This window comes from Carcharodon carcharias, chromosome 3, assembly GCF_017639515.1.
Source record: "Carcharodon carcharias isolate sCarCar2 chromosome 3, sCarCar2.pri, whole genome shotgun sequence".
Lineage (NCBI taxonomy): Eukaryota > Metazoa > Chordata > Chondrichthyes > Lamniformes > Lamnidae > Carcharodon > Carcharodon carcharias.
Window position 1 is genome coordinate 135,112,726 of NC_054469.1, and position 17,395 is coordinate 135,130,120.

General features: G+C 43.2%; 1 protein-coding gene across 1 annotated transcript in view; it reads left to right on the top strand.

Annotated features, from left to right (window-relative positions):
• The window catches only part of LOC121276335 (dynein heavy chain 11, axonemal-like), a 564,873-nt gene that overhangs the window by 240,741 nt on the left and 306,737 nt on the right, over positions 1-17,395 (top strand). The window contains exon 39 of the mRNA XM_041184616.1: positions 2,816-2,893. Within this exon, the coding sequence (XP_041040550.1) occupies positions 2,816-2,893 (78 nt within the window). The remainder of the gene's footprint in view (positions 1-2,815; positions 2,894-17,395) is intronic.

The following is a 17,395-nucleotide window of genomic DNA, read 5'->3' on the forward strand; positions in this document are numbered from 1 at the left end:
CACTAACATAAGCATTCAATAAAGAGTTACTACAAAAGCCTATCATTGTTTATTCCACAATAAAGAAAATGCCTCTAACTCCTCTGTAACCATCAATGTGTGCCAACCATGACAAAATAGAGCACCATAGTCACCTTGAGTATCCCTGGCATGGGATTCCTGTCATATCCACTGCCTTGTAGGTCTTGCTGCACAATCCCATGTATTAGAGTGACCATGCCAGGATATTTAGCTCTCTGTCCAAACTAGTCCCAATAAATAATGATATTGCACACATGAATCAAGTGAAACCAATGTAATGTGCAATATTTACAAGTGAAATTTAAATTTGAAAAACACCTGTTTCACCTTTGTGCTCTCAATTAATCTTAAGTTTTCCCCTACGGCCACTCCATCATGGTACAACCCCAACATTAACACCTGAGGTGGAGGCAGTCTATTCAATGTACTGCCCCATTGCTTTTGATGAATGTAATGGACGTCTTCTGGAGGTCCATGACCCTGAGAGCTGTATCCCACTGGGGGTTTCCTGCACTGGTGCAGGGGTTTCTTCTGCGACCTTGCCCACTGGAGTCAATGGGGAGTCAATGGCAGGGGGGAGGTGGTGGTGTAGTGGTATTGTCACTGGACTGGTAATCCAGAGACCCAGGTTAACACTCTGGGGACCTGGGTTCAAATCCCACCATGGCAGATGTTGGAATTTGAATTCAATAAAAAAATTAAACGTCTAATGATGACCATGAAACCACTGTCAATTGTTGTAAAAAACCCATTAGGTTCACTAATGTCCTTTAGGGAAGGATATTTGCCATCCTTACCTGGTCTAGCCTACGTATGATTCCAGATCCACAGCAATGTGTTGACTCTTAAAGTGCCCTCTGAGCAAGGGCAATAAATGCTGGCATAGCCAGCAGTGACCACCTCCCATGAACAAATAATGAAAAAAGAAGCAAAAAAAAACCCTGGCCTTTGCATGGATAAGGGGGTGCACAAGATGCTATCATTCCTGTTTGGAATGTCAACATAGCAGTCTGAACTAAGACTGTTTAAAGGTCAAAGTGTTTAGAAAGCCTTTTTCCAGAGATTCAAGGCTGTTTAGATATTCCCATAAAATGCAGAAAATATCTGCTTATTAAAGACCCCAATTTCTTACAACTGGTCTCTCATTTGTACGGTGCATCCAAGTGCTCACAAATAAGCCACAATTTCACATGCTTTAGGCTCAGTTGCCATGTGGCACTGTGGCTGAGCACGCATTCGTCCACCTGGTATTGCTGCCTACTCACAAATATAAATTAATTAATGTCGCCCTGGAAGACCCTTTGTTGAGATGCAACCCCTGAATCCATGTGAGACCCTTTGGTGAGATGCAGCCCCTGAACAGGTCATTGCCCCTTTTTCTGCACTGGACCCAGGTTCTTGTATGGACCAGAGGCTTGCTCACCTCCTCTGTGACCTCCATCCAGGTCACCTTGGACTGGGGAGGGGATCTTCTGTTGTCACCCATGGGAAAGAACAGATCCCATCTTTCCCTGATGTCCTAGAGGAGAGATGGGAGGTGTCGTTAAGCCATGGGCAGGCCTATGTCTACTCTGTCTAGACTCAGACATATTGGATGTGATGGGGGGGGAAGAGGAGGGTGGGGCGGGTGGATGATGAACGACAGTAAATAATACGATATACAGTGATGGGAGAGAAGTTTTGCTGGGGGATGGCGGGGGAGATGAGGGTCACTATCTGAACCAAAATAATAATGAAACTACTGAGGCAGTGAAGTTTGGCATGGAAGTAATGATCATGATGCAGAGCCTCCCTGTTTGTCCAGAAGGCCTTATTATAGCCCGCCCCTACCTGCTGCATTGTCAGTTGATGGCAGGTTTCACCACTGAAAATTTTCCCCCACCGCATGATCGCACATCCCCCTTGTTCCTGCCACTGACACTTTACCACACACTTCCAGTTCTGCTGTCGGGAACAGCGTGTCATTGATAAAATATTATCCAAAGTGTGGGTTTCCTCTCTTTATTGTACATTCCTGAGTAAATTGAGGCGTGGTGCTTCATATGTACATCATTGGTGAGAAGAGGAGCACTTTTCCCATTTCTATCATCCAATGTCAATAATCTGAACCCAAAACTCACCCAGGCCAAATAGAACTCAGTTAGATACAGACCAAATGAGGATGAAATTCAATTTGGGCTAGTGAGCAAAAATGGATGATAGTAGGTCACGTGTCCATTATAAACCAAAGGAAAATTGAACAGGTTTTATAATCTGCTACTGCTTATTTTGCAATGCTGTCAAAGTTGAATTTTTCTAACATCTTTTTATTCTGTCTAACAGTTGGCTTAACCTTAATCTGAGAGGTGCCCTTCTCACTTTATGGTGTAAATTTCTCCATTTCCAATCAATGCCAACTTGTCTGAGTATGAGTGGAAATTTTTATTTTGCATTTATTTCTAGATTCGGGGCAATTTTGTGTTGTGGGCCCTACGTTAAGGAGGAACTGAGTCAGATTTCCAAAATTCATTCCATACCTGTCAAGACTGGATAAAAATTCTAGGATTAAGGATTGATAGAGGGTCGTAATAAAGACCTGTCATTTCAGGTGAAAATGGGTTAAAAGTTATTAAATGACAGTTATCATACAGACAGGCTCTCTAAAGTATTATAATATTACAAACATAGGAACAAAAAGCTTAGTTACATTGCTAGATATAAGTGGATTTTTTCAGAAATAAAAATACCAGTGCATTCTTCTAACCCATTCCTTCAGTTTAAGTAATCATTGTTGTTAATGTTGCCTTTATCTTAGGTGGTTCAGCTGGAAGAGTTGTTGGCTGTCCGTCACTCAGTCTTTGTGGTTGGAAATGCTGGGACAGGAAAGAGTCAGGTGAGCAAATCGTCATCTGCCAAGCTGTAAGATTACTCAGAAGTAATTGATTGTGTGCATATGTTGAATAGCATGTAAACTGAATGGTGTGTTAGAAAAACTGCACACCTCCATTTGTCGTAAAGCGTTTTGTAGTCAGTAAAGGTTTTTTGAAGTGTAACTGTTGTAACGTTAGGAAATCAGGCATGCTCCCATAAACAGCGAGGTGATAATGATGGGATCATCTGTTTTTATGATGTTGATTGAGGGATAAACATTCGCCGGGACATCAGAGAGAATGTGAGTGCCCTTACTCTTCTTTGAAGTAGAGCCACGGGATCCTTTATGTCCACCTGAGAGAGCAGGTAGGCCCTAGGTATAACATGTCACTCCAAAGACAGCACTTCCAACACTGCAACACTCTCTCTCAGTACTGCACTGGAGTGTCGGCCTAGATTTTTGCGCTCAAGTCTCCTAAGTGGGACAGAGTCCACAACCATTGGACTCAGAAGCAAGAGTGCTAACAACTGAGCCACAACTGACTTGGTTGAGCATGGCATCAGCTTGTGGGCAACACTGATGAGTTTGCTGTTATTACCCATCCTCCCCTGAAAACTGCTGTGCCCCTTGTGATGTTGGTTCTCCCACAACTGACAGAACAACAAAGTATTTGCAAACAGAATGCTGTGTAACTTGGAAGGGAACCTGGAGCTGATGGCGCTCTTGTTGTTTTCGGTGGTAGAGGTCACAGGCAAGGGAGGTGTTATTGAAGTCACTTTGGTAATTTGCTGCAGCGCAGCATAGATAGTACAAACCACAGTCAGAGTTGGCTGGTACTGGATATTGAGCTCAACGGCAGAGATGTTGATTAAGCAAACTGCTCTACCCTGAATGGCTTTAAGCCTCTTGAGTATTGTTGAAGCTGCACACAGGTGAGTGATGAGCATTCCATCACACTCCTAACTTGAGTCCTGTGGATGGTGGAGTGCTTTGCAGGGGCAGGACATAAGCCACTTATAACAAAGTACAACATCTGTGTAGCATTGATATGGCTAGTTTCAGCTGCTGGTCAGTGATGAAACCATGATCTTGATGTTGGGGGACTTGGTGAAAGTGACACCATTGAAAGTCACTGCCAGAATATCTGAACTTTCAGTTGTTCAAGATGGTCATTAGCTAGCACTTATGTGATGTGAGTGTTACCTGCCATTTGTCAGCTCAAGGAAAGATTTTACCCAGACCCTGCTGTATCTGTAAAATCTGACCAATAACAAATTACATTTATATAACAGCTTTCATGTAACAAAACATCCCAAGATGCGTCACAAGAGTGTGATTCCTCAAAATTTGGCATTGAACCACAGGAAGAGGCTGGATAACCAAGAACTTTGTCAAACAGGTAGTTTTAAGAAGCAAGTGGAAAGGTTTAAGGAGGGAATTTCAGAGCTGAGGTCCTAAGCACATGAAAACACAGCAGAGCAATTACATAAAAGCTGAAAATGCTGGAAATACTCAGCATGTCTGGGAGCATCTATGGAGAGGGAAACAGAGTTAATGTTTTGAGTCTGTGTGACTCTTCTTCAGAGCTGAAGAGAGGTAGAAATGTGATGTTTTTCATGCTGTTGACAAGGGGGTGGAAGCAGGTGGAGAAAAATAGAATGTCAGGGATAGGTTGGAGGCCAGGAAAGATAAAATGATGAAAATGTCATGGACACAAGACAAAGGGGCTGGTAATGATAGTGTTAAAGACTAAAGCAGATGTTAATAGTGGCATAAAGGTCAGATAGCAGAGCGAATTAATAGCAGAACATGAGAACAAGATACAGACTGGCACTTACGGGGTTCGTGGGCAAGGGGGTTGGAAAAAATCAAAATGGAGGACAGAGTTCAAGGTTTAAAGTTGTTGAACTCAATGTTAAATCCAGAAGGCTCTAAAATCTCTAATTGGAAGATGAGGTGCTGTTCGTCCAGCTTGCGTTGGGCTTCACTGGGACATTGTAGCAGGCTGAGGACAGAAATGTGAGCATGAGAGTAAGATGGTGAATTGACATGGCAAGTGACAGGAAGTTCAGGGTCATGCTTGTGGACTGAGCGAAGGTGTTCCACAAAGCGGTCACCCAGTCTGAATTTAGCTTCCCCAATGTTAAGTCTCCAGAGTTACCTGGACACTGTGTTTCAGGAGACAGTCACACCCCTTAGCTTAACTACCTTAAATTCAGCCAGTGGTCAGGGACAGGAGGCAGGTAGAGGGATCCAGGAAGTACCACTGCAGGAGCCTCAGCCCTTGCCGTTATCCAACAGGTTCGAGATTCTTGCTCCCTGTGTGGACGAGAGCGGGGACTGTAGGGAGGATGAGCAAACTGACCATAGGACCATAGTACAAGGAGCCATTCGATTGGGAGGAGAAAAGAGAAATGTAGTTGTAATCAGGGATAGTATAGTTAAGGGAATAGAGACTGTTCTCTGTAGCCAGGATCGAGAGTCCCGAAAGCTGTGTTGCCTACCTGGTGCCAGGGTTAAGGATATCTCATCTGGGCTGTAGAGGAACTTCGAGTTGGAGAGGAAAGATCCAGTTGTTGTGGTCCACGGAGGTACCAACGATATAGGTAGAAGGAAGAAAGAGGTTCTGCTGAGGGAGTACGAAAAAGCAGAACCACAAAGGTAATAATCTCCGGATTACTACCTGAGCCACAAGCTAATTGGCATAGGGTCAATCAGATTAAAGAGGTAAATGCTTGACTCAAAGATTGGTGTGGGAGAAGTAGGTTTGAATTCATGGGACTTTGGCACCAGTACTGGGGAAAGACGGAGCTATTCCGTTCGGATGGGCTCCACTTAAATCAGGCTGGGACCAGTGTCCTGGCGAATCACATAACTAGTGTAGTAGATAGGGCTTTAAACTAAATAGTAGGGGGGAGGGTTCAGTTGCATGGAAGTATAAAAAATCAAAGTGCAGGTTAGTGACAAGCCTGATTGCTATCAAAAAGTGAGAGGAAGGGACAGAGTGTGTGAACGCCATATTGCACCAAAGAATCATATAAGAGTAGGGAAAATTGACAATAGGGCCAACTTAAAGGCTTTGTAGCTGAATGCACGTAGCATTCGGAATAAAACTAATGAGTTAACAGCGCAAATAGAGATAAATAGGTATGATTTGCTGGCGATTACTGAGACATGGTTACAGGGAGAACAGGTTTGGGAGTTGAATATCCAAGGGTACTCAGTGTTGCGGAAGGATCGGCAGGAAAGAAAATGAGGTGGTGTGGCTTTGTTCGTAAAGGAAGAGATCAGTGCTATAGTGAGGAATGATATAGGCACTGGACAGCAAGACGTAGAAATAAATAGCATGGGAAAGAAGTCCCTGGTGGGAGTAATCTATAAGTCCCCAACAGTAGTTTAGCAGTAGGGCACAGTATAAACCAAGAAATACTGGGAGCATGTAAGAAAGGCACGGCAATAATCATGGGTGATTTTAATATGCATATAGACTAATCAAATTGGCAAGGGTAGCCTTGAGGGAGAGTTCATAGAGTTTATTAGAGATTGTTTCTTGGAGCAATGTGTCGTTGAACCAACCAGGGAGCAGGCTATTCTGGATTTGGTTTTGTGTAATGAGATAGGATTAATTAATGATCTCATAGTAAAGGATCCTCTAGGGAAGAATGATCATAGCATGATAGAATTTCAAGTTCAGTTTGAGAGTGAGAAACCTGAGTCCCATACTAGTGTTCTGGAGTTAAACAAAGGTAACTACATAGGTATGAGGGCAGATTTGGCCCTATTGTACTGGGCAGGAAAACTACAAGGTAGGACAGTTGATGAACAGTGGCAGATATTTAAGGAGATATTCAATTCCTCCCAAGTAAAATATATCCCAATGAGGAAGAAAGATGGTAAGAGGGGGAAACGCATCCATAGAACCATAGAAAATTTACAGCACAGAAGGAGGCCATTCGGCCCATCTTGTCCATGCCAGCCCGAGGACACCCAGGTGCCCTTTATAACCCCACCTTCTTGCACCCGGCCCATAGCCCTGCAGCTTACAGCACTTAAGGTGCAGATCCAGGTATTTTTTTAAAAGAGTTTAGAGTTTCTGCCTTTACCACCAACTTGGGCAGTGAATTCCAGACATCCACTACCCTCTGCGTAAAAAAGTTCTTCCTCATGTCCCCCCACGCCTTCTGCCACTTATCTTGAATCTATGTCCCTTGGTTCTAGAATTCTCCACCAAGGGAAACAATTTTATCCTGTCCACTCTATCTTTTTCCCTCATAATTTTGTACACCTCAGTCAAGTCACCTCTCAGCCTTCTTTGTTCTAAGGAAAATAACCCCAAACTATCTAATCTCTCCTCGTAGCTACACTTTTCTAACCCTGGCAACATTCTTGTAAACCTCCTCTGCACTCTCTCTAGAGCTATTACGTCCTTCTTGTAATGTGGTGACCAGAACTGCACACAATACTCCAGTTGTGGCCTCACCAGTGTTCTATACAATTCCAACATTATATCCTTACTTTTATATTCTATACCTCTGCCAATGATGGAGAGCATTCCATATGCCTTCTTTACAACCTTGTCTACTTGAACTGCTGCCTTCAGGGACCTGTGTACTTGTACGCCAAGATCTCTCACTTCATCTACCCCTCTTAGTATATTCCCATTTATTGTGTAATCCCTGTAACTGTTCGACCTCCCTAAATGTATGACCTCACACTACTCTATGTTAAAATCCATCTGCCACTTTACAGCCCACTCCACCAACCCATCCAAATTGTTTTGGAGATTATGGCTATCCTCTACACTATCCACTACTCGGCCAATCTTTGTGTCATCTGCAAATTTTCCAAATGTGCCCCCGACATTCACGTCCAAATCATTAATATATAACACAAACAGCAAGGGTCCCAACACCGAGCCCTGTGGAACACCACTTGAAACAACTTTCCATTTGCAAGGGCATCCATCGACCACTACCCTTTGTTTCCTGTTACAAAGCCAACCTTTTATTCAGTTTGCCACATTACCCTGAATCCCATGGGTTTTTGCTTTCCTGACCAATCTGCCATGTGGGACCTTGTCAAATGCCTTGCTAAAATCCATGTACACAACATCCACTTCACTACAAAAACAGAATTACCTGGAAAAACTCAGCAGGTCTGGCAGCATCGGCGGAGAAGAAAAGAGTTGACGTTTCGAGTCCTCATGACCCTTCGACAGAACTTGAGTTCGAGTCCACTTCACTACCTTCATCAACCCTTCTTGTCACTTCCTCAAAGAATTCATCAAATTTGTGAGGCAAGACCTTCCCATAAAAAATCCATGCTGACCATCCCTGACTAGTCCATGCCTTTCCACATGACAGTTAATCCTATCTCTCAGGATTGATTCTACTAATTTGCTCACCACCGATGTAAGACTAACTGGCCTATAATTGTTTGGCATTTCCTTTAATGCCTTTTTAAACAATGGAACTACGTTTGCATTTCTCCAGTCCTCCAGGTACTTCCCCTGTATCAAGTGAAGATTGGAAAATCATCCTCAGAGCATCTGCTATTTCCTCCCTGACTTCCTTCAGCAACCTCGGAAACAATCCATCTGGCCCTGGTGACTTATCAACGTTCAAGGATTTCAACCCTTTGAGTACTTCCTTTCTCTTTGTGACTATCCCGTCCAATATCTCGCAGTGTTCCTCCTCGACTACTATGTCTACATCCTCCCTTTCCTTTGTAAGCGGGGAGACAAAATATTCATTCAAAACCCTTTCCACAGCCTCTGCATCCACACAAGTTTCCATCTTCAGCTCTGATAGGTCCCACATTTTCCTTAACTAACCTTTTAGCATCAATGTATTGGTAAAACATCTTTGTGTTACTTGCTAATCTTTTTTCATGCCCTCTCTTTGATTTCCTTATTTCCTTTTTTACTTCGTCCCTGCACTTCCTATATTTGTCTAGGCTATCTGCAGTGCTTAGTTCTTTGTGCCTATCGTACACTTTCTTTTTCTCTTTGATCTTCCCCTGTATTCCTCTAGACAACCAGGGGGGTCTAGATTTGGCAGTACCACTCTTATTTTTCTAGGGGACATGTCTACTTTGTACAATTAGGATCTCACTTTTTAATGCCTCCCACTGGTTTTCCACTGTTTTATCCTCCAGCAGTGCTGTCCAATCTACCTCAGCCAAGTCCCTTCTCATTTCTGCAAAATTTGCCTTCCCCCAGTTCAAGACTTTTACTCCTGCCTTATCTCTGTCCTTTCCCATGGTAATGCTAAATCTAACTGAATTGTGATCACTGTCCCCGATATGGTCGTCAACTGTCACTTCACCCGCTTGCCCTTCTTTGTTCCCCAAGACTAGGTCTAGAATTGCATCTTCTCTCTAATTGGTTGAAAAAATTTTCCTGGACACACTGCATGAATTTTTCTCCCTCAGTGCCCCTTATATTGTTTGAATCCCAGTTGATATTAGGATAGTTGAAGTCTCCTTCTATTATTGCCCTCTTGTTCTTACAAGCAGAGATTTGCCTACATATTTGTTCTTCTATCTCCCTTTCACTATTTGGGGGTCTGTAGTATCCTCCCAGTAGTGTGACTGCCCCTTTTTTATTTCTAAGCTCAATCCATAAAGCCTCGTTTGTTGACCCATTTAATATATCATCCCTTCTCACAACTGGAATTGATTCTTTAACCATTAGTGCTATACCCCCTCCTTTTTTTTATCTCCTACTGTATTGTGTCTGAAGGCTTTATAGCCAGGGATATTAAGCTGCCAGTTTTGTCCCTCCTTTAGCCAGGTCTCCGTTATAGCAATGACATCCTGCTGCCATGTGTCTACCTGTGCCCTTAACTCATCTACCTTGTTTGTCATATTCCTTGCATTGAAGTATAAACAGTTTAACCCTGTCAATTTCCCTTGCTGGACACTTTTTAAACGTTGCTTCTCCTGTAATTCCTGTCACAACATCCCTAGCTAATGTTCTACCTCCATTTTTCTGATCTGAATCTGACCTATCTGATCCTACTCCTGGGATCCCATCTCCCGCCACACTAGTTTAAATACTTCCCAACAGAACTAGCAAAAGCCCCTGTGAGGACACTGGTCCCAGCTCTGCCTGGGTGTAGCCCTTCCGGTTTGTACAGGTCCCACCTTCCCTAGAACCTGTCCCAGGGCCTCAAGAATCCTACACCATCTCTCCAGCCATGTGTTCATTTGGTCGTCCTCTTATTCCTACTCTCGCTAGCACGTGGAACTGGGAGTAATCCTGAGATTACCAAATTTGAGGTCCTGCATTTTAATTTATCTCCTAACTTCCTGTACTGAGTTTGCAGGACCTCATCCCTTAGTTTACCTATGTTGTTGGTACCAATGTGTACCACAAGCACTGGCTGTTTACCTTCCCTCCCCAGAATGTCCTATAGCCGCTCCGTGACATCCTCGACCCTGGCATCAGGGAGGCAACATACCATCCTTGATTCATGTTTGCAGCCACAGAAGCGTCTGTCTGTGCCCCTAACTATTGAATCCCCTATCACTATAGCCCTGCCACTTGTTTTCCTCCCACCCCTCTGAGCAGCAGAGCCACCCACAATGCCGTGAACTTGGCTGTTGCTACTTTCCCCTGAGAGGCCATCCCCACCCCCGCCAACAGTATCCGAAGCAATATATCTTTTAGAGAGGAGGATGACCACAGAGGATTCCTGAGTCTTTTACTGTTTCTGATGGTCACCCATTCTCTTTCTGCCTGTGTAATCTTCACCTGCGGTATGACCACCTCGCTAAACGTGCTATCCACGACTTGCTCAGCATCGTGGATGCTCCACAATGAGTCCACCCACAGCTCCAGCTCCGAAATCCGGTTAGCTAGAAGCTGCATTTGGACACACCTTCCGCACACATGGTCACCAGGGACGCTGGAAGCTTCCCTCATTTCCCACATCCTGCAGGAGGAACATATCATGGGTCTGAGTTCTCCTGCCATGAAGTCCCTCTCAATTAAGTTAGTTACTCCCTTTAAAAAAATACGCTAGCTTGGGGCCTTATTTATGTTAAGCATGGCTAAGCAAAGAAGTTAAAGATAACTTAAAGGCAAAAACTAAGGCATACCAAATTGCAAAGGTCAGTGGCAGGCTAGAAGATTGGGAAACTTTTAAAGATCCACAAAGGGTTACTAAAAAAGTAATAAAAAGAGCAAAGATAAATTATGAAAGAAAACTAGCGCAAAATGTAAAAACTGATAGCAAAAGCTTCTACAAGTCTACAAAAGGAAAGAGGGTAGCTCAAGTGAATGTTGGTCCCTTGAAGGACGAGACTGGGGAGTTAATAGTGGGGAATGCAGAAATGGCAGTGACACTTAGTCAATGTTTTGCCTCAGTTTTCACAGTGGAGGACTCTTGTACCACCTGAATAGTAATAGGTAGTGCAGAGGATATAGAGAAGGAGGAACTTAGAACAGTCACCATCACTAGAGAAAAAGTACTGAGCAAACTATTGGGATTAAAGGGTGACAAGTCCCCAGGACCTGATGGCCTACATTCCAGGGTCTTAAAGGAAGTGGCAGCGGAGATAGTGGATGCATTGGCTATAATATTCCAAAATTCCCTGGATTCTGGAAAGGTTCCAGTGGATTGGAAAAATGCTAATATAACGCCCTTATTCAAAAAGCTGGGGAGGTAGAAAGTAGGAAACTATAGACCAGTTAGTTTAACATCTGTCATTGGGAAATTGTTGGAATCCATTATTAAGGAAGTAGTAATGGGGCATTTAGAAAGTCAAAATTCAATCCATCGGAGTCAGCATGGTTTTATGAAGAGTAAATCATGTTTGACTAATTTGCTAGAGTTCTTTGAAGATGTAACAAGCAAAGTGGATCAAGGGGATCCTGTAGATGTAGTAAATCTGGACTTTCAGGAGGCCTTTGATAAGGTGTCGCACAAAAGCTTTATACACAAGATAAGATCACATGGAGTTAGGGGTAATATATTAGCTTGGATAGAGGATTGGCTAACTAACAGAAAGCAGAGAGTCGGGATAAATGGGTCTTTTTCTGGATGGCAAGCTGTGAGGTGCCACAGGGTTCAGTCCTTGGGCCCCAACTGTTTGCAATCTATATTAATGACTTGGATTCAGAGCTAGAAGGTACTATAGCTAAATTTACAGATGACACCAAAATAGGTGGGAAAGTAAGTTTCAATGAAGAAATAAGAAATTTACTAATGGATATGGACAGGTTAGGTGAATGGACCAAAATTTGGCCGATGGAGTTTAACGTGGATAAGTGTGAGGTTATCCATTTTGGTCAAAAGAATAAAAAGGTGACTTATTATTTAAAAGGAGAGAAACTTCAGAATGCTTCAGTGCAGAGGGATCTGGGTGTCCTTGTGGATGAACCGCTGAAAGCTAGTATGCAGGTACAGAAGATAATAAGGAAGGCAAATGGAATTTTGGGATCTATTGCTAAAGGAATAGAGTATAAAAATAGGGAAGTGTTGTTGCAACTGCACAAGGCATTGGTGAGACTGCACCTGGAGTACTGTGCAGAGTTTTGGTCCTCTTTCTTGAGGAAGGATGTAGTTGCACTGGAGGCGGTTCAGAGGAGGTTCACTAGATTGATTGCAGAGATGCAGGGCTTGTCCTATGAGGAGAGATGGAGCACTTTAGGCCTATACTCGCGAGAGTTTAGAAGGACGAGAGGAGATCTAATTGAGGTATATAAGATGCTAAAGGGGTTAGACAAAGTAGACATGGAGTGGATGTTTCCCCTTGTGGGGCATTCTAGAATGAGAGGCCATGGTTTTAGGCTAAGGGGTGGTAGATTTAAATCAGAAATGAGGAGGAATTATTTTTCTCAAAGAGTTGTGAATCTGTGGAATTTCCTACCTCAGAGTGCAGTGGATGCTGGGACGCTGAATAAATTTAAGGAGGAGATAGACAGATTTTTAATTAGTAATGGGTTGAAAGATTATGGAGAGAGGGTGAGAAATTGGAGTTGAGCTCAAAATGAGATCAGCCATGATCATCATGAATGGCAGGGCAGGCTTGAGGGGCTGAATTGCCTACTCCTGCTCCTAGTTCTTATCTTTTATGTTCAATATAGAGGTGACCGTTGGAATTCTCTACCCCAGAGGGTTGTGGATGGAGAGAGGGCGGGAAATTGGAGTTGAGGCCGAAATGAGATCAGCCATGATTGTCATGAATGTCAGGGCAGGCTCGAGGGGCTGAATTGCCTACTCCTGCTCCTAGTTCTTATGCTTTATGTTCAATATAGAGGAGACCATTGGAATTCTCTACCCCAGAGGGCTGTGGATGCTCCGTTGTTGAATAGACAGATTTTTGGTCTCTGAGAATCAAGGGATATGGGGAGCTGTCTGGAAACTGCAGTTGAAGCCCAAAATCAGTCATGACCGTATTGAATGGTGGAGCAGGCTCGACAGGCCATATGGTCTATCCCTGCTCCTATTTGTTGTTGGTTGTTGTGTGTTTGAAGTTTGCACAAGGGGTTGCAGGCTCCTCTATGGTTCAGGGTGCCATTAACTGCAAATGCATCACTTTTAACTCTGCTATGTATCAGAATAAGAAATGGGATTCCACTCAGTGTGCAGCTGGTGTGTTATCACAGGCAGCACATCATGCAGGCCAGTGCAAAGTATCCTGGCTGCAGTCAAGGATACTTTCATTCTGTGACCAGTCTGCTGTACCAGATGTATTTCAGCCACCATAAAAAAAATCAGAGGGTGGCTACTAGATGTCAAGGCTATCAGTTGATAACATGGCTAATAACTCCAGTATGCAGGCAATGCACAGCGTGCATGCAATGAAAGCAAACTACCAAAATGTTTTGGAGCTGATCTTTGGCATGCTAAAGCAACAATCCCACTGCTTGGACCACATTGGAGGATTCCTGCAGTACTCTGCTGAGTGGAGCTCGAGATTCGTGGTGGAATGCTGCATGCTGCACAGCCTTGTCATCGTGAACAGACAGTCTTATCACCATCAGGTGAGAAGCTGAGGTGCAGGAGCATGTGGACGAAATTTTGGAACAGGAGGAGGCAAGATGGCAACGTAGATATCCCCTTTCAGCCTGGATTCTTTATGAAGAACTAAATCAAGTACACCATCAGTAATCTTATAGCTGCAGAAGTTAATGATTCATGGACTTTAAAATATTCTCATTTTTCTTAACAACTTGAAGTTCTTAAAGTGGAACAAGGAAAGCACTCAGAAACCATGTTTTTGATCAACCAACTGAAACTAAGAAACGAAAGCTCCTGCGTTTGGATAAAATAAAACTTACACTGTGATTGGAAAGGGGGGAGAAATATGCAGGGCAGAGAAGAGTCGTGCAGAGGAAGTGAGCAAGAGGGAGCAGGCTAGAAGTGAACAGGATGGCTCCTCGAGCTGCGGGCATTGAGAGAGACGTCATTGTGCAACCCATACTGTGCAGAGTCCTGGCTTCATATTGCAAAAAGGATATCGAAGCACTGGAGAAAGTGAAAAAAGATTTGTAAAGATGGTATCAGAACTGAGAGGATGCAGCTTTCAGGGAAGACTGAACAAGGTGGATCTCCTTTTCTAGAAAAAAGAAGACTGAGAGGTGACCAGATAGAGGTCTTTAACATCATGAAGGAGTTCTATAGGGTAGATGTAGAGAAGATGTTTTCACTTGTGGGAGATCCAAGGCTAGGGGTCATAAATATAAGATGCTCACTAATAAACCCAGTAAGGAATTCATGAGAAATGAGTGGTGAGAATGTGGACTCACTACCACCTCAAGTGGTTGAGGGAAGTAGTATAGATGCATTTAAGGGGGAGCTGGATAAGTACATGAGGGAGAAAGGAATAGGAGGATATGGTGATAGAATGAGATTAAGTAAATAGAGTGAGAGGAGGCTTGTATGGGCATAAATACTGTCAGCAAACCAAATGACCTGCTTCTGTGCAGTAAATTCTATGTAATTAATATATCACAAAGCAATTCCAAATAGAACCTCATGTAGATCTATAATTCAAAGACAGTAACAGTAATCAAAGTAACCCTGGGGAGGATTATTCCTATAGCTGTATCTAGTGACCTCGTACACCTGGTAATGCACATTTTCTCAGTATCATAATTGAAATTATATATATATTTTACTTAAAATGCACCACACACAGCAAACAGATCAGTTCTTCCCCCCACCATATCTCCACATACTTTAACTGTCAATAGCTATCACTGCTATCCTTACTTTTGCATATATTGATTTTGAGTTGTAAAAATCAATTAACAAAAATAGGATGGTTATGTGCAAATGATTTTTTAATCGATTGGTATAAGCCCCAGATATGTGCTTTAACAATGTGAGTATGTTTGAAAGTTCCTGTCCTCAAGAAAGTAATAATCTCTGTTCATGAGCACGTACTGAATAAAACTAAACATGTAATTGCATGCTGGAATATATTATCAGATAACATGCCTTAAATTGAAAATGTTTTGTTTAATAAAAAAGCTGTAGTGTAAATGACTTTGTGATTACTCTGTTATTAAAACTGAACTGCTATAATAAAGTGAGATACTTACAGGACTTTTACATTAAACTGAGGGAGAAAACAGTAAAATGATGAAGTGTAATGTTTTCCTAATTTAGCTTCAAAATTTATTGTAATGTTTTGAAGGAGTAGCATAAGATAACAGTTTTCACTGTTGATTGACAAGTACAATTGTATCTGTATTGTCACCAGGCATTTTTGAATAATTTGAACTAATAGGTAAAAGCACCAGAATATGGCTTATGTTTAAATTTGTTTGTCCCTGGTTACAGTGCAGAACTTTCATGCTGAAATACTGATGAGAATTTTTGCAGGCAAAGGGAAGGTAGGTTTGGATGTGTGCAGGAAATTAAACCCCTAAAAGTGATGTTGGAATGGGATCCCACATCATTCTGCCCTCTCCCAGTTTTCACCTGGGCACTTTCTGATGCGAGTAGGCATCCTCTGTCCAGCTGCCGGGAAACTGATTAAGATTGGCAAATAGCCAATTAAGTCTGCCTTTAAAACCCTGCATTCTAACTTTAAGTGGTATTTACGCTGGACTAGTAACCCAGGGTAATGCTGTAGGTACCCGGGTTCGAATCCTACCACAGCAGATGGTGGCATTTGAATTCAATAAAAAATCTGAATTTAACTGTCAGCAATGGGTTCCATGTTTTCATCAGGATGGAACAGTTGAGTGAAAAGTGGGAAGTCATTGCTGACAGGACTTTATCTGCTTGGAACACTATAAAGACTGAAACTGGCGATCTTGTGGTATGCCACAGTGAAACCCTAGCACAGAAAGAAGTAGTTCTGCTTACGACTGAGATCACTGCTTTCAGAGAGAATTGCAACTTTGTGCACTAACTTTCAAGTGCTTTGGAGTTTACTTAGCTAAATCTCAACTTCCTGTCAGACTTCCCTGCAACATGAGAGCTAACTATGCAACAGTAGCATGGACCTCTGAGAAGGAGCAGCAGGCTCAGCCACTCCTGGAGCTGCAATAGCTAGAGCAGCAGCAGCTGCCTTCTCTGCAGCCGTATACCGCTCCACAGAACAGAGGGATGGATGGGGAGCTGCAGCTCAAAAGAAATGACATACCCAGCACAGGACATAGGTCAAAGTTGAGTTTCCTCAACTTGTTAGTACAACTGACACAGGGAACTAAGGCTCTCGCGGGAGGTAGTTGCAGACATCTGTAGCCCATAGAACCAGATATCTCCCAAGAGGACCAGGTGGCCATGCATTGCTAGTTGTTGTCAAGGTCACCATAGCCTTGAATTTCTTTGCCTCCAGCTCCTTCCAGGGATCTGCTGGAGACATATCCAGGATATCACAGTCTGTTGCCCATAAGGGATCAGCCAGATTACCAATGCCCTGTTTGTCATGGCTGCCAACTTTTTCAAACTAGCTGCAAATGAGGCTAATTGAGCTCAGAGCACAGTTGGCTTTACAGCATTGAATGGATTTCCACGGGTTCAAGGGGTGATTGATTGTATATATGTGGCATTCAAGGCTCCCTCAGATCAGCCTAGGGTCCTCATGAATCGGAAGGACTTGCATTCTCTTATTCTTCAGCCTCTTTGTGATTACCGCAAAGTGACCATGGCATGTCTGTATGAGTATCCAGGGAGCTGCCACGACTCTTTCGCCAAACAAACCTGCCGCAGGTGTTCTCTTTATCAACCAACCACAGTGGCTGGCTGCTGGGAGACAGGAGCCACCCACTGGAGACTCACTGCTGACCCATAAGAGGAGCATTTCCACTGAGTCAGAGGAGAGATATAACAGGAACCATATTATCACGAGGGATACAATAGAGCAAGCCATTGGGTCACTCAAGATGAGTTTCCGATGCCTGGGCAGATCAGGAGGACCCCTTCAATATGCCCCATCAAGAATCTCTAGGATTGTTGTAGTCTGCTGTGCCCTTGCTAACAAGGCGCTGCAAAGAGGAGTGGAGTTGACACAAGAGGAATTGGAGAGTGCCTAGCATCCAAGGAGGAGGATGAGGAG